This window comes from Myotis yumanensis, unplaced genomic scaffold (genome assembly GCF_028538775.1).
Source record: "Myotis yumanensis isolate MYYU_CA2020_CCGP unplaced genomic scaffold, mMyoYum1.0.hap1 SCAF_1, whole genome shotgun sequence".
Lineage (NCBI taxonomy): Eukaryota > Metazoa > Chordata > Mammalia > Chiroptera > Vespertilionidae > Myotis > Myotis yumanensis.
Window position 1 is genome coordinate 169,558,124 of NW_027223752.1, and position 21,737 is coordinate 169,579,860.

Genomic DNA, 21,737 nt, shown 5'->3' on the forward strand with positions numbered 1-21,737 from the left:
CTACACATGTCACTCACCTTTTGGAGCTTTAGTGTCTTCTTCTGTGAAATGGTGTTTGTTTTGGAAATAAGAGTGGGTGAGTGCCAATCTTGGAGACTGACAGTAAATGGTCAACAAACTATTTTTTTTAAATAATTAAATCTTTATTGTGCAGATTATTACAGTTGTTTCTCTTTTCTCCCCCCATAGCTCCCCTCCACCCGGTTCCCACCCCGCCCTCTGCCTTCACCCCCCACCCCCACCCCCACTGTCCTCATCCATAGGTGCACGATTTTTGTTCAGTCTCTTCCCGCATCCCCCACACCCCTTTCCCCCCAAAGAATAGTCAGTCCACTCCCTTTCTATGCCCCTGATTCTATTATAATCACCAGTTTATTCTGCTCATCAGATTATTTATTCACTTGATTTTTAGATTCACTTGTTGATAGATGTGTATTTGTTGTTCATAATTTGTATCTTTACCTTTTTCTTCTTCCTCTTCTTAAAGGATACCTTTCAGCATTTTATCTAATACTGGTTTGGTGGTGATGAACTCCTTTAGCTTTTCCTTATCTGTGAAGCTCTTTATCTGACCTTCAATTCTGAATGATAGCTTTGTTGGGTAAAGTAATCTTGGTTGTAGGTTCTTGGTAGTCATCACTTTGAATATTTCTTGCCATTCCCTTCTGGCCTGCAAAGTTTCTGTTGAGAAATCAGCTGACAGTCGTATGGGTATTCCCTTGTAGGTAACTGAGTTTCTTTCTCTTGCTGCTTTTAAGATTCTCTTTGTCTTTTGCTCTTGGCATTTTAATTATGATGTGTCTTGGTGTGGTCCTCTTTGGATTCCTTTTGTTTGAGGTTCTATGCACTTCCTGGACTTGTAAGTCTATTTCTTTCACCAGGTGGGGGAAGTTTTCTGTCATTATTTCTTCAAATAGGTTTTCAATATCTTGCTCTCTCTCTTCTTCTGGCACCCCCATAATTCGAATGTTGGTACGCTTGAAGCTGTCCCAGAGACTCCTTACACTATCTTCGTATTTTTGGATTCTTTTTTCGTTTTGCTTTTCCGGTTGGGTGTTTTTTGCTTCTTCGTATTTCAAATCATTGGCTTGATTCTTGCGATCCTCTGGTCTGCTGTTGGGAGTCTGTATAATATTCTTTATTTTAGTCAGTGTATGCTTAATTTCTAGTTGGCCCTTTATCACAACATTGAGGGTCTCACTAGATTTCTTGAGGGTCTCATTAAGTTTATCGGCAGTTTCTAGAAAATTCTTGAAAAACCTTAAAAGTGTGGTTTTGAACTCGATGTCCAGTAGTTTGCTTTCCTCCATTTCTTTTTTTTTTTTTTTTTTTACCTTGGCCAGTCAGACTCTTCAAACTGGGGGTCCCTGGATGGTCTTGGGAATCGCGGACGAGCCCCCAAATGTTATGCCCAGATTTCAGGATCCCCAAGAAACCACATCAGGGAGCCAGCCATGTCCGATGCAAAAGCATAAGAGTCTTTATTCGAGCTAGCTCGGCTCCCCCACCTTGCCGACACAGCAGCAGGAAGCAGAGAGAGCTGCTTTCCTCCATTTCTGTCATTTGTATCCTGTTTCTTTGTCTCCGAGTTTTGGCTGCTTCCCTGTGTTGATAGAGTGGCTTTCTGTGCTAGATGTCCTATAGGGCCCAGTGGCTCAGTCTCCCCAATTACCTGAGGTGGACATTCTTGGTGCACCCCTTTGTGGGCTTTGTGCACAGTCTTGTTGTAGTTAAGCCTTGATTGTTGTAGATATCGCTGGGAGGAATTGACCTCCAGGCTGTGAGAATCAGCTGTGTCTGCAGTGGGAGAACTTCTGTGCTGAAGACACCCTTATGGGGCAAGGCTTGCTTCAATGGGGCTTTGGTGCTCACTGAGTCTGCCCCCTGAGTGTGACCCTTATGGATCTGAGGAGTTGTAATCTGGATGGTCCCACTCTGACCACTGGGTACACTGGCTCTTGGATCTAAGGAGGTGCTAATTTAGCCTCTGCCTGAGGCTACCCAGCAGGAGCTACGAAGAGATCTGCAGATTCCCCTTCTTTTTTTGGGGTTTGGAGGTGCCCAGATGGGACCCAGCTGTGAAGCAATGCAAGCTGCTCTGGGGCCTTGGGCCTTCTCTTGGAAGTTCTGGGTCTGTCTGGCCCAGCTGCAATTTGTTAGGTAATTTTCAGATTGCAAAGGGCCAGGGCATTCATATGCAAAAGCTTCTGCCACAGCCTGGGTGGGGTGGGGTCTCGGAATCAACAGGGTGGAGCAAGCAGCTATGGCTGATCCTCAGCCCTGCCCTAAGGGGCTGCGGGTCTCAGTGTCCCGGTAATTGCTGCAAGCACCTCTGAGGGAAAGCCGCCCTCAAGTTCTGAGTTCTGCCTGCTGCCAGACAATTCCGTTTCTCCCCGTATGAATCCTGGGTCCCCAGAGACTTCCCGGAACTGGAGTTCAGAGCAGTCGGGAGCTTGTGACTCCCTCCCGATTCAGAAAGAAAGCCGGGTCCTCAGGTACCAACCCCTTTCCGTGCACTCGAGCCTCCGTACCTCTGCACTTTACTTCTGCAGCTCCTCTGAGTCTCAGTGTGCTTTTCTCTTTCCTTCTAGTTGTAGAATTTCCACTCAGCCAGCCTTCCTGTAGTTCTGGATGATGTCCGTTTTGTCTTTTCGTTGTATTTTTGAAGTTGTTGTGGGAGGCAGCAATTTCCAGTGTTTACCTATGCCGCCATCTTGGTTTCTCCACTGTTATTGTTTTTAGGGTTCATGGGTTTGCTTAACAATTCAGTGACTTACATGGGTCCTTGGTCATTAGCTGTAACACTGAGCCACTGTTTGCTTTAAATGGGACTCAGAATTTTAATACGAGCACAGGAGGTCAGACCAATCTGGAACCAAAATAAGTTGGTTGCTTTCTCTCAGCATTCAGAATAGTTATAAAAATGTAATCTAAGCCTCTGCCACTTTTACTTTATGGACAATAAGATATTTTCTTTTAGTAAGAGAATTTTATTTAAAGACTTCAGTTTTTTGGAGCAATTTTAGGTTCACAGCAACATGGAATGGAAAATAAAGACAGTTCCCATTACTCCCACACGTGCACAGCCTTCCCATTACCAACATCCCCATCAGGGTTGGTATCTTTATTACTATCAATGAACCTACAGTGACGCTGCATCAGAGGCTGTAGTTTACATTAGCATTCACTCTTGGTGGTGTACATTCTGGGTTTTGACAGATGTATAATGATATGTATCCACCACTACAGCATCATTCAGAGTAATTTCACTCCCTGCTCTGCTCTTTCTGTTCATCTCTTTCTTCCCTTTAATCCCTGGAAACCACTGATCTTTCCACTGTCTTTATAGTTTTGTCTTTTCCAGAATGACATGTAGTAGGACTCAAAGAGTATGTAGCCTTTTCAGATCAGCTTCTTTTAAATAAGAAAAAAATTTTAACCTCTAAATTCTGTCTAGAAAAAATATATTTGAGAAGATGGCTCCCTTGAACTCAACATGCAGCTTCCTTCAAGGATCCAGGAGACAGGAAGGTGACTTGTGCCCTGAAAGCCAGGTCATCAGCAGCCCTAAGGCTTAGCAGGTGGATATGTTGTAACTGCATTAGCCTTCACACCTTCTTTCTCATGATATTTTTAGCTGTATTGGGCCGAGTCCATAGTGTAGAGTTATAAATAGGGCTGGGTGGAGACACATGGGTAGGCTAATAACTAGGTGCCTCTTCAAACCTGTGTCCTTAAGTATTTATTCCATGTTTATTCATTGGAGAGGCTAAGTCCTGTGTGTGGGGAAAAGCAGAAAAAGAAACAAGTTGGCTGGCTCTGGTACACCTCATTTAGCAGAACAAAACCAGACCTTAAACGTCAGTTTGGCCCGGCCAGTGTGGCTCAGTGGTTGAGCACTGATCCATGAGCCGGGAGGTTTCTGTTTGATTCCTGGTCTGGGTTTTGGGCTCGATCCCCAGTAGCGGGTGTGCGGAAGGCAGCCGACCAGTGATTCTCTCTCATCATTGATGTTTCTATCTCTCTCTTTCCTGTCCTCTCTCTGAAATAAATAAAAGCATTTTTAAAACATTAAAAAATATATCAGTTTGGTGATTCCTGGTTGTTAATAAATCTCATCAACCACTCCCTCTCCTAGTAGCTTATCAAAATATATCTTCCAGTCAGGAGCACTTTCTGGCAGGTACCTATCTTTCCACCTCCATACACACCCAGTGATGAGGTGTCTCTTACAGGTTTGGGCTCTGTGCCCAGCTGGCCTTTGCCGACCTAACTTGGTCGTCCAGCCCTTACCTCTGTGGAACCTGACAAAGACGGCTTTTCCGTCTCTTTCTTGCAGTCCCTGAGGAAATCTCCCTGGGCCTGCCCCAGTCGGGGGGAGAAGCCCTCTGATCTGCACTGATTTCCTCTGTGCAGCTGTGGGGATGTTCATAGAAGATGCACCGAAAAGCTCTGCTAACTACTTTCCATTCTGCCTCCTGTCCGGGCGCCCTCACCTGGGAGGTAAAGGGCAGAAATGAGTAGGAGAAGAAGACCTAAGGATGTTGAAAGGGAGGACGTGGGGCTGGACCCTCCGTTGAAACAGCATCGTGAACACCCAGCAGACTGGTCACCTGGTCACCTGGGCAGAGGTTGGCAGCCATTTTCAGTAAAGGGCAAGGGATTAGGCTTCCTGGGCCATGTCATTGTAGCACGAGAGCTGCCATATACACTTGGTAAAGGAATGGGCATGGCTGTTCTCCTAAGACTTTATTTTGTTGACACGTGTCCATTCTTACTTTGCTGGCCACACGGAAACAGGTAGTGAGCTGCATTTGGCCTGTGGATGGCTGACCTGGTCTGGGATAATCCAGGAAACCTGAAGTTTGATGGTGTCTGTGCTTCCTGTGTATTCTCTATAGAGACCCTTCTTGTGCTCACTTAGCAAAGCTGAGTGAAAAACAACTTTGGAAATGCTAAGTGAATCCAAGGAGTGGGAGTTTTGCTGACATTCGGACAGTGGAGGAGAAACATCTGCCCCGGAGGCCAGCTGAGATAGCAGCAGCAATAGGCAAAGAGAGACCCACAGGGCAGGGAGGGAATGGTGGCTGCACATCAGAAGGTCTTTCATTTAGTGCTAATCCCTTGGCGGTTCTGAGTTTGGTTTTAACAAGGGAAGCCAATCTTAATCTCCGCACATGTTGTTTGATAAAGAAACTATATCATTTATATTTCAGAGCTCTTTTGTTTCAGATATTTTGTTGAACTTTAAAAAAACACGCATTTTAGTACTTTGAGTATGTGAATGCCATGTTCACTTTTTAAAAAAAAATTTTTTTTATTGACTTCAAAGAGGAAGGGAGAGGGAGAAATAGAAACATCACTGATGAGAGAGAATCATTGATCAGCTCCCTCCTGCATGTCCCCCACTGGGGACCGAATCCGCAACCTGGGCTTGTGCCCTAGACTGGAATCGAACCTGGGGCCCTTCAGTCCGCAGGGCAACGCTCTATCCACTGAGCCAAAACCAGCCAGGGCGCCATATTCACTTTGTTTCTTAAATGAATGGAACTTTAGCCTTGAGGATGAGGATGAGATTTGCTGGCATGTGAAATGCTTGTACTCCTAAGCCAAGAGTTCATTCATTTTTATGTGATAAGTAGCTATTGTTAATAATTTATTTTATGTTTAATTAATTTATTTTTGCATATTTAATCATCTACCATAATTTTTATCAACAGGATCCTTACTACAGATTTAATGACCTTAACTACAGATGGATCTCCTTGGATAACTGGACCTATAGCAAGGAATTTCAAATCCCTTTTGACATTAGGTATGTATGTGTGTATGTCTATATCTATATCTATATCTATATCTATATCTATGTCTAATCTTTATGTATTTATTTTTCTTTCCCTGTCTCTGTAATAATTTCTTGTTTTTTTAAAATATATTTTTATTGATTTCAGAGAGGAAGGGAGTGGGAGAGAGAGATAGAAATATCAATGATGAGAGAGAATCATTGATCAGCTGCCTCCTGCACACCCCCTACTAGGGACAGAGCCTGCAATCCAAGCCTGAAACCCAGGCATGTGCCCTGACCAGGAATTGAACTGAGACCTCCGTTCAGTGCATAGTCGACATTCAGCCACCCCACTCTGGCCAGGCTAATCTCTTGTTTTTTAGGTTGCGTATCAGAGAGTTATTCGGCTAAAGCCTTGTATTATAAAAGTGAATATATGATTATATTTTGATTTATAGATGAGGATGGTGCCACGGATCATGAGTTATGAAATTATGTCCTAATCACCCCAGCCAGTTTGGCTCAGTGAATAGAGCATCAGCCTGTGGAGCAAAGGGTCCCAGGTTCAGTTCTGGTCAAGGGGATGTACCTTGGTTGCAGGCTCCTCCCCAGCCCAGGCCCTGGTCAGAGCTCCTGCAGAAGGCAACCAATCAATGTATTTCTCTCACCTGGATGTTTCTCTCTGTCTTTCCCTCTCTCTTCTACTCTCCCTAAAAATCAATGGAAAAATATCCTTGGGTGAGGATTAACAGAAAAGAAAGAGAAAAAGAAATTATCTTATCATTTTTCCTGTGGTTATAATGAAGTCACCTAGACCTGGTCAATTCTCTTACCTGCATTTCCCCTCCCTGCTCACAGTAATCAATAGAGCATATCTATACTAATAAAAGGGTAATATGCTAAATAGAGCAGACGTCTTCCAGATGTCCTTCTGGACATCCTTCCAGACAAAGCTGCAGTAGCTGCCTGAGGCTCAGGCAAGCTACAGATGGCAGATGGTGGCTGCCAGGGCCAGCCCAAGGTTCAGGCAAGCCATGGATGGTGGCTGCCGCTGCCAGGGCTAGCCTGAGGCTCAGGCAAGCTGTGGTGGCTGCGAGGGCCAAGGCTCAGGAAGCCGTGGCAGCCAGCAGTGGCAGCAGCAGAGGTGTGATGGGGGCGTCGCCTTCCCCTGATCAGCTGGGTCGCCTCCCGCAGAGGGAGGCCAGGGGCAGCAGCAGCAAGGGAGTGATGGGGGCAGGTGCCTTCCCCTGATTGGTCAGTTGTTTCCCTCAGTCAGTAGGACATCCCCTAAGGGCTCCTGGGCTGAGGGACTCCCCCTCCCCCACCAGTGCATGAATTTTCATGCACCAGGCCTCTAGTCTATACTAATAAAAGGGTAATATGCTAATTAAACTGGATGTCTTCTGGACGTCCTTCCAGACATCCTTCCTGACAAAGCCGGGCTCAGGAGAAGCCGCCCATGGTCCTGGGTGCCTGTGGCTGTGGCCAGTCTGGGTCCCAGGTGCCTGTGGCCAGCCAGAGGAAGGGAAGCCCAGGTCCTGGGTGCCTGCGGCTGGCCTGAGGAGGGAAGCCTGGGTCCTGGGGGCCAAGGCAGAGGTGGTTAGGGGCCATCAGGCTGGCAGGGGAGCAGTTAAGGGCTATCAGGTAGGCAGGCAGAGGTGGTTAGGGGCAATCAGGCAGGCAGGCAGGTGAGCAGTTAGGAGCCAGCAGTCTCGGATTGTGAGAGGGATGTCCGACTGCAAGTTTAGTCCTGATCCTGACAGTCGGACATCCCCCTAGGGGTCCTGGATTGGAGAGGGTGCAGGCCAGGCTAAGGGACCCCTCCCCCCATGCATGAATTTTGTGCACCGAGCCTCTAGTATATTTATAACATTGTGAAGTAGGATCAGAGATACAGCATTTGTTGAATGTGGTATTAACCAGCCATTGAGAATATTGCATTGGTGTCATATTATGTCATGAGGCCATGAGGAAAAGCATGTTCTAGTTTTCAGTAATTTTCAGTAATGATCTATGAAGCAGAATGTAACCCAATTATATCTATCACTATTATTGCTAAATAAAAAAATTCTTCAGACCCTTTTATAGGTCTTTTCTGGAAATCTCATATAAATGGGATTATGCCTAGCTTCTTTCACTTACCATGATAATGTTCTCACAGATCATCTGTGTTGCCACATTTGCAAGTACAGTAAGTCCTCACTTAACATTCTTGAAAGATTCTTGAAAGAGAAGCTTACATATAACAAGGACAATTTTACCATAGGTGAATTGATATAAATAAGAGGTAAGTTCCTAAGGCATAATCCTGGTCACAAAAATATCACCAAATTTCTAAATGAGGACCCAAAACACTTCTACTATTAAACATTGAGATAAATAGGAGCTCTACATCCATTTAACAAAGATAAATAAGCACAAATAAGATCATGATTTTTCCAACCCACTACTTTCAGTTCAGGGTCCCTCTCGAGGCAGCTCAGGGCACAAGTGGGACCTCACACTGGGACAGTCTAGACACACCAGTTCATCTTTGGGAAGTGGGAGGAAGCCAGAGTCCCCAGAGAAAACTCACACAGACTCGGGGAGGACATGCACACTCTGCACAGACGGTGGCTCAGACGGAATTGACTTTTCCCCCCTCAATGTTATAAAGAAATGACATAGAACAAAACAACATTCTTCAAGGACTTGCTGTACTTGGTTTCTTTTATTTGTCAAATTAGATTTTATTGTGTGGATATACCACAGTTTACTTATTCTATTCTTCTTTAAGTTCTTGTTTCCTTCTTAAAGTCTTTCCTTATAACATAAACTCTAAAAGGAACGTAGTCTGTCCAATAAGACTGTACTGCAAAGTAGGAGACACAAAGTTTTCTCTTTGTTTTTAGGCTTGAATGCCAACCAGACCACAGTCTTCTTAAATTTAGAGACTGTTTGAGTTTCCTGTGAGGGCTTAGCAGAGTGCTGATCACATGATATTCACTCATAGATACTCGTTAGTTGGTTAATGTGTTCTCTTAGTGTCAGTGAATTTAATAGTTTGTGAAAAACGTTTTGTGTCTGTTATTTAATTTGGTTTTTAAAAGAACTTTGTGAAGTTTTCTAGAAAAAAAGTTAGTGAATTTGGAGATTGTAAGTTGTTCTCCTGGTTTTATGGTGATTGAAATATTATGAAGAAAGATAAGGATCACTCAATATAAAAATGTATTAAACTAATACTTCTGAAAATTTCATTGGAAACTGATTATTAAGGATGTATATTTTCTGTGAAATATTTATTCCTTTAGCTCTTAACTAATAAAAAAGGACTTATCTAAGTTAATGTTTTATACATCCTGTTTCCAAAATTGTTTCTTTTTTTTTTCAGCCAATGGCAAAAAGTAAATTTGATTTTTGAGGGCGTTGATACAGTTTCAAAGGTCCTGCTCAATAATGTTCTTATTGGGAAAACAAACAACATGTTCAGAAAATATGTAAGTACAAAATAACATCAGGCAAAAAAACTCCCACTTATATGTGTTTGTTCATTGTTATTGTAAGTAGAGAAAGCTAAGTGTACCAGTATATTTGCCCATGCAGGCTGGTACAAGCTTTGCGTACGTTACTTTATTTCTCAGTTGACATATTTGTAGAATGATGAAAACACTGCAAACCCTATGGAGTTACTGTGAGGACTTAGTAAGCTCACAGTATAAAATGATGGGCACAGTGCTTGACACATGGGAAGTATTCAACAAATGCTCTTCCCTCTCCATTACTCGATGATCCAGAGTTTCATGGGAAATGAAAATTGACACACCATTCTAAAAGAAAGTGTTCCTTCCTATCTGGAATAATGGCACTATGAGATCATATTTTGATCTCTCTTCCCTTTCAAGGGTAGACTTTCTAAAACAAAAATAAGTTATGACTTAGAAATACATGCTATTTATAGCAAAGAGTCAGGTTGTCATGAAGCGCCTAGGAAATCCTTGGCAGTTCAAGGCCATATGTAAATAGCCAGAGCACACATTACAGAGCTAAATATATGTTCTACGTGTTCTGTTTACTAGGACTATCATCTGTCAGTAAAAACAGAAGGAGAAACCTAGAAATCCACGTTCAGGCAGGAGGATGTACTCAGTTATAGCTAAAAGCCGGCCACTTAGATATACTATTTTGGAAAAGTGCTTTTCCTTCAGAAAGGATCACTCTAAAGATTTCAGTTGCATCTCTTCTTCCATCTTGTATATGCCTATATCTAAAACGTTACACATGAGGCTTCTTCCACATTTGCTCTTTCCTTTTAATTCAGAATTTTGATGTTACCCATGTGGTCAAAGCCCTAAACTCCCTTGAGCTGCGTTTCCAGTCACCAGTGCTGTATGCGGCCCAGCAGAGCAGGGACCACATTCTCTACGAGGTGCCCCCCGACTGCCCTCCCAGTGTACAGAAGGGAGAATGCCATGTCAACTTCATTCGAAAGGTAATGGTCTTGTAAATGGATGGGAGACTTAACCTTAACCTCTCTTGCCCCCTTCGTGGGATTAAAAAAAAAAGAACCAAAAGAGTATATGAATTTTTTGTGGAGAATTTTTGTCTTTGTCAGTTTTTTTTCTTGAAGCATGCTTCAGAACTTAGGTAACATCAGAAAAAGAAGTCAAATAGGTGACTGGTAATGTAACTTTACAAATTATTTTTCAACATTTAGATTTATCAAACTCTTCACCAGACTGTAACGTTCATATTTATTAGTGATTCTTGTTACATTAATATATTTGTTGACATGTTCTTGTATTTTACTGGTAGGTTCTAATCCTATATAATAAAAGCCTAATATGCTAAGTGTCCTGTCCTCTGGTCAGCCATTCAACCAATCAAAGCATAATGTGCTAATGATATGCTAAGGCCAATCAACTGCTTGCTATGATATTCACTGATCACCAGGGGGCAGATGCTCTGACCAGTAGGTTAGCTTGCTGCTGGGGTCCGGCCCATCGGGACTGAGTGAAACAGGCTGGCAGAACACTCCCTGGAGCCCTTGCAAGGTCCCTTCCCGGCTGGCCAACCTCCCCCATCCCACTCTGGCCCCAGTCGTGCACCGGTGGGATCCCTCGGCCTGGCCTGCACCCTCTTGCAATCTGGGACCCATGAGGGGATGTCAGAGAGCAGGTTTTGGCCCAATCCCACAGGTCAGGCTGAGAGACCCCACTGGTGCACAAATTCGTGCACCAGGCCTCTGTAAAATATAAAAAAGATAACAAAAGCCGTAAGAGAATTTTTGTCTGAGTCTGATGTTAGCCTAGATGACGTGGATTGATTCTAGTTTATGGTTGGATTAGTATTCTATGTGATATTTAGCTTTTTATTTTTAAAAGTTATTTTAATTGTGGTAAAATACATATAACATAAAATTTACCATCTTAACAATTTTTTAGTGTACAAAGCATATCCGCACTGTTTTGAAATCAATCTCCAGAACTTGTTTCATGAGACAAAACTGAAACTCTATACTCATTCAAAAATAGCTCATTTCCCCCTTCTCCCAGCCCCTGACTCCCACCATTCTTTGTGTTTCTGTGAGTTTGACTCCTCTAGGTATCTCATATAAGTGGAACCATACAGTATTTGTTTTATGACTGCCTTATTTCACTTACCATCATGTTCTCAAGGTTCATCCATGTTGTAGCACATGTCAGAATTTCCTTCCTTTTTAAAGCATGATAATATTCCATTGTATGTATGGACCACAATTTGTTTATTCAGTCATCTGTACATGGACATTGCTTCCACTGTTGAGTATTTTGAATAATGTTGCTATGTGCAGATATACAAATATCTCTTTTGAGACCCTGCTTTCAATTTTTTTTATATATACCCAGAAATGGGATTACTGCATTCCCTGAGAATTCTATTTTAAATGTTTTGATGAAGTAGCATTTAATTTGAACAACAAATGTAATCACTGGTTTCAGTGTGAAGATACTAAGCGTATTTTTTCAACAGCTTGTTGACCAGAACCTCAGTTAGTAAATTCTGATTAGTTATGTTAAGCAGCTCTCTGTAGGCTGGATAGACGGACCATTCAGTCACATTTCCTTAAGATAAGCACTAAGGTCAAAATTATACCCCCATCTGTTTGACTCAGCCTACCCAGATTCGTGTCGATAGCCATGTGTTCACATGGCTGTAACTGGACAGTGTGTGCCCGAGCAGCCAGGCATCCCATGGAACACTTGTGTACTTACACTTCTGCTTAACAATCAGCTTTTGTTTTTTGCCTTTGGCTTCAAATGGCATAGCAGTTTTAATACTAGAGGTTGCTCTTTCCCTTCTCCTTTTCCAACTTTCACCTTCTCTCAAAATGAAGACTTCCTGGATCCTAATGTGAAAAGTTTACTTTTCGGGTCATCGGTAAGGTGTATATATGCTCTACTATATCCATGTAGGAGTTTCCCTCTTCTCCCTGGTCACTTTGTGGCATTTAAACCACGCTTTCAAGTTAACTAGATAGAACAAAATCCTTCGTCACTGGTATCAGGAATCAGACCCAGGTTTCTGCTCTCGTAGTGTGTGGAACTAAACTTGGGGCAAACTTGCCAGCCAATGAGTTGCATCTTGGTGTTTCTGGCTAGGTTGACCTGATCCAGTAGGAAGAGGCCTGAGTTGGAGACCAGGTCAGGGAGAGAGATAGAAACATCAATGATGAGAGAGCATTGATCGGCTGCCTCCTGCACTCTCCACACTGGGGATCGAGCCTGCAACCCAGGCATGTGCCCTGACTGGGAATCAAACCATGACCTCCTAGTTCATAGGTTGACTCTCAACCACTGAGCCACGCCGGCCAGGCTCCAGTGTCTCTTAATATTGTATTTTCAGTCTGGACCTCTCTTTAATTCCAGACCCGATATTCAGCTGCCTATTTAGCACCTTCACTTGGCTGATTCACACGGACCGAAGGCTCAGTGTGTCCAACACTCCCCTGGAGATCTAAACCCCTCTCCCACGGCGCCCTGTCTTGCTGAATGGAATACCATACAGGACACCTGCTCAGGCCAGAAACCTAGGAGTTATTTTTTGATACCTCCCTCTCATTTCCCCCCTCTTTCAGTCCACGACTAAGTCCTTTTGATGATGTGAATGTTACTTAAAACTCTTCAGTGGCTCTCGATCTGCCCACGCTCCATTTTTGTTGCCATGCTTGAGTTCAGTCTGTCATCATTTCTTGCATGAAATATTGCCCGGTCACCTGACTCGTCTCCCTACAACCTCATTTGCCTTCCTCCAGTTAATTTCCCACACATCAGCCAGGATGTTCTTTTCAGACAAAAATTACAGCACTTTCCTTCTTAAAACTCTTCAACTTGCCCTGACCGGTTTGGCTCCGTGGATAGAGTGTCGGCCTGCGGACTCAAGGGTCCCGGGTTCGATTCCAGTCAAGGGCATGTACCTTGGTTGTGGGCACATCCCCAGTAGGGAGTGTGTTTCTGACTCTCTGTCCCTCTCCCTTCCTCTCTGTAAAGAATCAATAAAATATATTTAAAACAAACAAACAAACAAACACCTCTTCAACTGTTTTCTAGCCCTGGGCAGGTGGCTCAGTTGGTTGGAGTGTCCCCTGCACACCAAAAGTTTGCAGGTTCAATTCCCGTGTATGGGAGGAACCAATCAACGTTTATCTCTTACATCCATGTTTCTCTTTCTCTTCCTCTTTCTCTCTCTCTCTCTCTCTCTCTCTCTCTCTCTCTTTCTCTCTCTCTCTCTCTCTCTCTCTCTCTCTCTCTCTCTCTCTCTCAATATATCCTCTTGTAAGGATTAACAACAACAACAACTCTTCAACAACAGAAAAACTCTTCAACCTTTTCTCATTGCCTTTAGGCTAAAGTGTAGAGCCCACCACCACGTTTCCAGTCTTCTCCCACCTCTTCCATTGTTCTCTCTTCATTTCCTGAAGGCACCACACTCTCTTGCACATGTTGTTACTTTTGAAGGGGATGCCTCACTTCCCTCTCCTCTCAGCACACTGGACAAGTGGGACCCACCCTTCAAGTCTCCATATAAAAGTCGCTATTATTCAGGAAATCTTGTCTTGATATCTCCTCCCCCCGCTTGTTCCCTGTCTGCTTCCTTTGTATTTGTGATTATTTATTCAGTGCCTGAATTTCCTGCGGTACTGTGAACACTATAAGCACAAGGACTGTGTCTGATTTGTACATTGATGTACTCCCAGCCTAACACATAGAAAGCATTTTACAAATATTTTTGAATAAGTAATAACTTTTATTTGGAGAGGTTGTATGAGTATAAGTGATTTGTAGCCCTTAGTGGGGAAAATAGTCTGCCTTAGAAGCTGTTGAATATTTTTGCCCTCCTCTTTCTCCCTATTCCTAATAAAAAATTACACATGTGAATTTACAAACTCTCCAATAAATATCCCCGAAATGGGTTTCATTCTGAACATGAGAATCTGATATTTATGCGGTGAATTTAAACAGATAGGAATGTTATGAAGTGGTTTTAATTCTTTGTTTTTCCCTGACATGAAAAAAAATTGATTTCTGTCTCTGATAAATGAAGCACTTAGCAAATAATACTGAAATGGGAACAGTTTGGTCAAATCCTCAGGCTGTGTTCTACAAATGCTGTGTTCAGAAAGATCTTAATACTTCCTCTGGGGCTTGTTCCTTTCTAAAAGTCGAACTCAATGTCTCACACATTGTAATTAACTGCCTTTTGAAAATAATTTTTTCTTTCAAAATTAGAAATAGAAATTAGTACTAGTTCACTTCTGGTGGGAATGCAGATTGGTGCAACCACTATGGAAAACAGTATGGCATTTCCTCAAAAAATTAAAAATAGAACTTCTGTTTAACTTAGTGATTCTACTTCTGGTAATATACACTAAAAACCCCAAAACACTAATCAGAAAGAATCTATGTACCCCTATGTTCATAGCAGCATTATTTACAATAGCTAAAATTTGGAAACAGCCCAAGTGCCCATCAGTAGATGAACGGATAAAAAAGCTGTGGGACATTTACACTATGGAATACTATGCAACTGCAAAAAAAAAAAAAAAAAAAAAAAAAAAAAGAGGGACCTCTTACCCTTTGGCACAGCCTGGATGGACCTGGAAAATATTATGCTAAGTGAAATAAGACAATCCGAGAAAGACAAATATCACATGATCTTACTTATTTGTGGAATCTAGTGAACAAAATGAATTGACCAACAAAATACGACCTGAAGCAAGGAACAGACTGACATAACTCGATGTGGGATTTGGGGGACAAGAAGAGATAAACCAAAGACCTTTTATACTTATATGCATGGCAACAGGGTAGTAAAGACCTGGAGGGACTGGGAAGAGGTGGGAAAGGGAGGGAAAATGGGAGATATCTGTAATATTATCAATAACAACAATAATAAAAAGAAATAATAATTAGTAAAAAGAAGTATAAATTAGAAAAATTGTGCTTGAAAAAAGATTTATTTTAAGGGAACCATCTCCTACTTATGAATTTGCCCCTTTGTAAATTAACATGGAAATGGAAATGTGTCTGAAGGGAGAGACAGCTAGCCAGGCTGGATAAGAGTGGCCACCTGTGCCAGTGAACTGATTGTTTTTGGGCTGTGAGTTCAGAAACAAGTATTTCTGAATTCATACTAGTGGAAAATAGGGGTTAGCAAGTCTAGCTAGAGTTTCTTAAACCTATTTATAAATATTGTGATCTTCCAATGTGTTTCCTCATTCTTTATAGTTATTCCAATTAAATACAATATTCTCTGTAGTTATTACATTTGAATATAATATTCTCTATAGTAATTCCATTTAAATACAATGGTAAGTTAAGAGATATTTTTGAGAAGTCTAAAAAGCAACTCTTCTGTTGCCTCAATGTAATATGTTTTTGGAGACCAAATGTACATAATTAACTTTTATGTTCTTAGAACATTTCTTCAAAATTTAACTAGTTGCATAGGTTGATATATTAGTTATCTATTTCTATGTAATCAATAATGCCAAAAGTTATCAGCTTAAAGCAGCATTTATTGTCACAGTTTTTGTCAGGAATGTGTGGCTTAGCTGGGTGTTTGTGGCCCAAGGTCACTCATGGGGTTACAGTTGAGCTGTGGACCAGGGCTGTAAACATCTCAGTAGGGGGTGGGACTGGCCTGCCAACCTCCTGCAGCCCTTTTCCCCCAGCCAGCCTAACCCCTGATGGGCCCTAAGCCCCTCCCCCTGGCCAGCCTCGCCCCAGATCGGCCCTCACCACCAGGGTGGGGCCCGCTGGCCAATAGCCTGTGGTCCCTCCCCCCAGCCAGCCTGGCCCTGTTTGGGCCGAGGGGCCGGGCCAGCCGGACCCCACCCATGCATGAATTTGTGCACTGGGCCTCTAGTAAGAAAATAAATTTCTGTTGTTTAAGCCATCCAATCTATGCTATTTTGTTATGGCAGCTCTAGCAAACATTTTTACTTTTATAATATTTTTTACCTTTTTTACTTATAATATTTTAAAAGGAAAGGTTTTGTTTTTTTTAAAAAAAAAGTTTAAAATGTTTAAGTTTCATGGTAATCAGAATTTATCTCCTTTTCCCCCCATTAAATTACAGGAGCAGTGTTCCTTTAGTTGGGACTGGGGGCCTTCCTTTCCGACCCAGGGCATCTGGAAAGATGTCAGTATTAAAGCCTATAATGTTTGTCATCTGAACTACTTCACGTTTTCCCCTACATACGGTAAGCTAAGAGATGTGATTTATTGCTTTACTTTTCTGAGCCTCTTTTGTGTTGCAAGAACTGGGTTTGCAATTTGAATATATAGATTTACTTTTTAGAGACTTATTTTTAAAAATTTTGTGAGACATTCAATTTTAAAAAGTGAAAAATGTGTACAAACTGGGATTTGTCATAAAAATTTACAATAGAAAGCAGGCAGGTAGGCAGGTGGATACCTTTTAACATATTTTGAAAAGAAAGGAAGATAGAAGGAGCGAAAGTGTGATTAGCTCTAGTTTTCCTGAGCAAAGTGTTCTTTCCTGAAAGAAGTGGGCCTGATGGTTTGTGCTCCTTCCCGCCTCCTCTGTGGTCCCTTTCAGAACGCCACTGTCCTGATGTCTTGGTTTGCTGAAGGTGTCAGGCTGACTTCCTGTCACTGCACATTTTCTCCTCTGAAGACCATGACACACCTGCCTTGTTAAGAGTTAAAAATAAACTGGAAGGCATGTAAGTTTTGTAAGGCACAGTGTACTACTTACTCCATTGAAGGAGCTATTCGCAAGAAAGAAGCATTGACTAAAAGCTCAGAAATCTCACAGATGTCAGGGGGTCAGTTAGGAGCTGGTCAAATATTTGTTGAGTTCTTTGCCCAGCACCGTGCTTGTTTGTTTGGCATAGGAAAGAAAGAATCTCATTCTCGCATGTGGATTGGGCAGAGTGGGGAGATACACGTGATTACCAAACCAAACAGGTTGTGTAACGGTCTTCTGGGAAGGGAGCCCCCGTGGTTCAGAAAATCAGAGATCAGTGAGGATTTGAGAAGTTGGGGAAATCAGGGTGAATGAAGGTGGATCTTCAGTGGTAGCTGACAATGCTTGATGCTCCATTAGTTCTGTGCAGGCCTAACTGGATGACGTCAGTAAGCAAGAATGTGGTGTGTCAGTACAGGAGTCCCACTATTTTTAGGTGCTGGGGACTCTGGATTGCTATTCAATCGAACCTGGTATTCAGTGGAACCAAATCTGTGTTTTCTAAAGGCAGAAATAGTTGATGTTTGAGGAGGTCATTTGGTGGTGCTGGTATTTTTTAATCTTAAAAATGTATTAAAAGATCTTATTTAACTTGCACCTATAAATGTGGCTGTTTTAGCTCTCCAGTACTTCTCAAACTATTCTTCAGAGGTGTAACCTGAACTGAGTCATGCTACTAAATTCAAATAATAGTTCATTCTTCCCCATCCCTACCCACAGCTTTTCTCAGTTTACAGGGCGGGGCAAAGTAGGTTTACAGTTGTGAGTACTCAAAACAGTTATTCTCCTATTATTATTTATAAATTATTGTATTATTTTCCATACTAACAACTGTAAACCACTTTTGTCCCACCCTGTGTATAATAAGGTCTTGTTTAGAAGGGGTCTGATTTTGCAAAAAGGTATTTATTTAATAGTTTCAAAGCTTAATCAGCATTTGAGATGGTTAGCAAAAAGCACTGAGCTCCAGAGACCCCAATACCTAAAAACATTTGACTAACATTACTTTAGTTTAATTAACATTTTAAAATATGAAGCTAAACATTTCTTCCTGAATATGAGTCATTAGAGTTCAGTTTATTAGTCACTAGTGACTCAGTGAATTTTATTAGGATTAAATCAATTAATTTAAATGATGCTTAAAATTTAATTAAATTTGTATAATCAGTTTCCCATAGCAACTGTATTTTTAATGTTTTATGACTGCAGTTTATTTTGTACTTAATAGAGAGAAAAATATGGTTCCTGTTCAAAAGATGTGCCCTGTGCATATTAAGTAGTGATTCTTATATTTCTGATTAATTTTATAGATTTCAATTAAGAAAATTGAAGCATAACTTTATGAAAGCATTAGGAGGGGAACTTCCCTAGGAATTTTTGTTCGTCACTGAAATCAATAGAAAATTTTTAATTTTTTAATTAAAAAAATCTTTATTGTTGAAAGTATTACATAGGTCCTCCTTTTCCCCCATTAACCTCTTCCAGCCTGCTTTCCCCTCCCCTCACCCTCCAGGCCCTCACCACCCCATTGTCTGTGTCCATGGGTTATGCATATATGCATACAAGTTCATTGGTTGATCTCTTCCCACCCACCCTCCCCTACCTTCCCTCTGAGGTTCAACAGTCTGTACATGCCTCTCAATAAAAAATTTTTAAAGTTGAAAAATAATAAAGAGAATAAGCTAATATATGCTGGATACTTTTATGTATTTATTTGACACATACTTTGAGGCAAGCATTGTGAGAGTTACTAAAAATAAAATAATAAATTCATAATAAAAATAGAAACATCTAAATTTTATTTAAAATAAAATATATTAGTTTTTAAAATTTAGTGTGAAATGAGATTAGTCAAACTAATGCACACCGTAGCAATCTCTGGATATTAATACTATAGATAGAAAAAACCAAAATGGCGGCATAGGTTAACGCCGGAGTTTGCTGCCTCGAACAACCACTTCAAAAATACAACTAAAAGACGGAACGGACATCATCCAGAACCACAGGAAGGCTGGCTGAGTGGAAGTTCTACAACTAGGAGGAAAGAGAATAGCATACTCAGACTCAGAGGAGGCGCAGTGCTGAAGTGAAATACTAAGGTGCGGAGTGCATGTGGAGCGGGCTGGCGGCGGAGGGCACGGTTGTTGTTTTCAATCGGGAGGGAGTTTCAGACTCTGAGCTCCAGATCTGGGTGAGTCTCTAGGGACCCAGACTCAAATGGGCGAAGCGGGACTGTCTGGCTTCAGTCGGAACTCGAAGGCAGCTTTCTCTCCGAGGTTTGCAGCGGTTGCTGGGACTCTGAGAGGCAGAGCCCCTGGGGACGGAACTGAGAGCAGCCATAACTGCTCGCTCCGCCCGCCGTGTAGATCCCCAGGGATCTGCCCCGCACAAGCCCTGCACAGAGGCATTTGCTGGATAGCCTTAAGCAAACGCTAGATTAGCACCTCCCTAGAGGACAGAAGTTCTCCCACTGCAGACACAGCTGACTCTCATAGCCAGTTAGCCTGGAGGGCAAATCACCCCCAGTATTGCCAACAACAATCAAGGCTTAACTACAACAAGACTGCGCACAAAGACCACAAGGGGGTGCACCAAGAAAGCATAAAAAATGCGGAGACAAAGAAACAAGACAGAAATGGAGGATATAGAGCTAAAAAACTCACTTTTAAGGTCTTTCAATAATTTTCTAGAAACTGCTGATAAACTTGATGAGATCTACAAGAAATCTAATGAGACCCTTGATGTTGTGATAAAGAACCAACTAGAAATTAAGCATACACTGACTGAAATAAAGAATATTATACAGACACCCAATAGCAGAACAGAGGAGCGCAAGAATCAAGTCAAAGATTTGAAATGCGAAGAAGCAAAAAACACCCAACCGGAAAAGCAAAATGAAAAAAGAATCCGAAAATACGAAGATAGTGTAAGGAGCCTCTGGGACAGTTTCAAGCGTACCAACATCAGAATTATAGGGGTACCAGAAGATGAGAGAGAGCAAGATATTGAAAACCTATTTGAAGAAATAATGACAGAAAACTTCCCCCACCTGGTGAAAGAAATAGACTTACAGGTCCAGGAAGCGCAGAGAACCCCAAACAAAAGGAATCCAAAGAGGACCACACCAAGACACATCACAATTAAAATGCCAAGAGCAAAAGACAAAGAGAGAATCTTAAAAGCAGCAAGAGAAAGAAACTCAGTTACCTACAAGGGAATACCCATATGACTGTCAGCTGATTTCTCAACAGAAACTTTGCAGGCCAGAAGGGAATGGCAAGAAATATTCAAAGTGATGACTACCAAGAACCTACAACCAAGATTACTTTATCCAGCAAAGCTGTCATTCAGAATTGAAGGTCAGATAAAGAGCTTCACAGATAAGAAAAAGCTAAAGGAGTTCATCACCACCAAACCAATATTATATGAAATGCTGAAAGGTATCCTTTAAGAAGAGGAAGAAGAGGAAAAAGGTAAAGATACAAATTATGAACAACAAACATGCATCTATCAACAAGTGAATCTAAGAATCAAGTGAATAAATAATCTGATGTACAGAATGAACTGGTGATTATAATAGAATCAGGACATAGAAAGGGAATGGACTGACTATTCTTGGGGGGGAAAGGGGTGTGGGAGATTCGGGAAGAGACTGGACAAAAATCGTGCACCTATGGATGAGGACAGTGGGTGGGGAGTGAGGGCGGAGGGTGGGGCGGGAACTGGGAGGAGGGGAGTTATGGGGGAAAAAAGAGGAACAAATATAATAATCTGAACAATAAAGATTTAATTAAAAAAATACTATAGATAGTTTGTATTTTATTCTGCTCAGTTGTGTTTTCTAAATTTCCATATTGAGTTTATATTGTTTCTATAGTAAGGGGAAAGTAGCTAAAACAAACTAATCTATCTAGTAATTTCAGCCATCTCAATCTGGAGGGCTAAACTAATTTGACTCTGATATTTATGCTTTCTCCCTGGTGAGGCTAGAAAGAGATAACATTTTTGCTTTTCCAGATGTTCTATTTAAATTTAAAATTAGTGAATTTACCCCTGAGGATCAAATGGCTAACCATAATTTTCCAACATAATTGTGTATAGTATGACAGGAAAACAATGTTAGACTTTTAAAAAATTAACTTGAAATTCCTGTGAATTAATTTTCTTTCTATGTGTGTGTACCTTTTCTGCATTCTTAGTCCTTATAAAGTCATCACTGAACTTTAGCATTTTTCAATAGCCTGTGGTCATTTGTTTGATTTTGCCTTAAGCTCAGCTTCTTAATGTTTTAAATAATAAAAACACATTTGTATTTGAAAAAAAAATACTGAGTTCAAAGGAAAACAAGAATTACTTCCATTATCTCTTAGCTCTTGTCACTTTTCTAGGTATTAAGAGGTTCTGAGTCATTGATGTGACTTTTTTAGGACCTCATTAGAAAATATTTATTTGAATGATTCATCCTTAGCCCTGAAATATTCTAATCAGGTTTTAAATAGCAGTAACTGTTTTAGGGCACCTATATTTTCAGTATTGTAAACAGGGAAAGATTGACCCTGGGCATTGAAAAGGGAAGCTCAGATGCTTTTTACCACGTATGGAAACCCAGAAAGATTCTACTGTTCTTTGCCTTTGGGGACGAGGGTGGGGTAGGAGACTAACCCCAGCTGCTGGGGAAGGGACAGGAAAGTCTGGGCTGGACTTGAATTTCCAAGGTGTGGTG

General features: G+C 41.5%; 1 protein-coding gene across 1 annotated transcript in view; it reads left to right on the plus strand.

Annotated features, from left to right (window-relative positions):
* The window catches only part of MANBA (mannosidase beta), a 105,255-nt gene that overhangs the window by 10,862 nt on the left and 72,656 nt on the right, over positions 1 to 21,737 (plus strand). The window contains exons 2-5 of the mRNA XM_070391995.1: positions 5,721 to 5,815; positions 9,156 to 9,261; positions 10,083 to 10,253; positions 16,382 to 16,505. Coding sequence (XP_070248096.1) covers positions 5,721 to 5,815; positions 9,156 to 9,261; positions 10,083 to 10,253; positions 16,382 to 16,505 — 496 coding nt within the window. The remainder of the gene's footprint in view (positions 1 to 5,720; positions 5,816 to 9,155; positions 9,262 to 10,082; positions 10,254 to 16,381; positions 16,506 to 21,737) is intronic.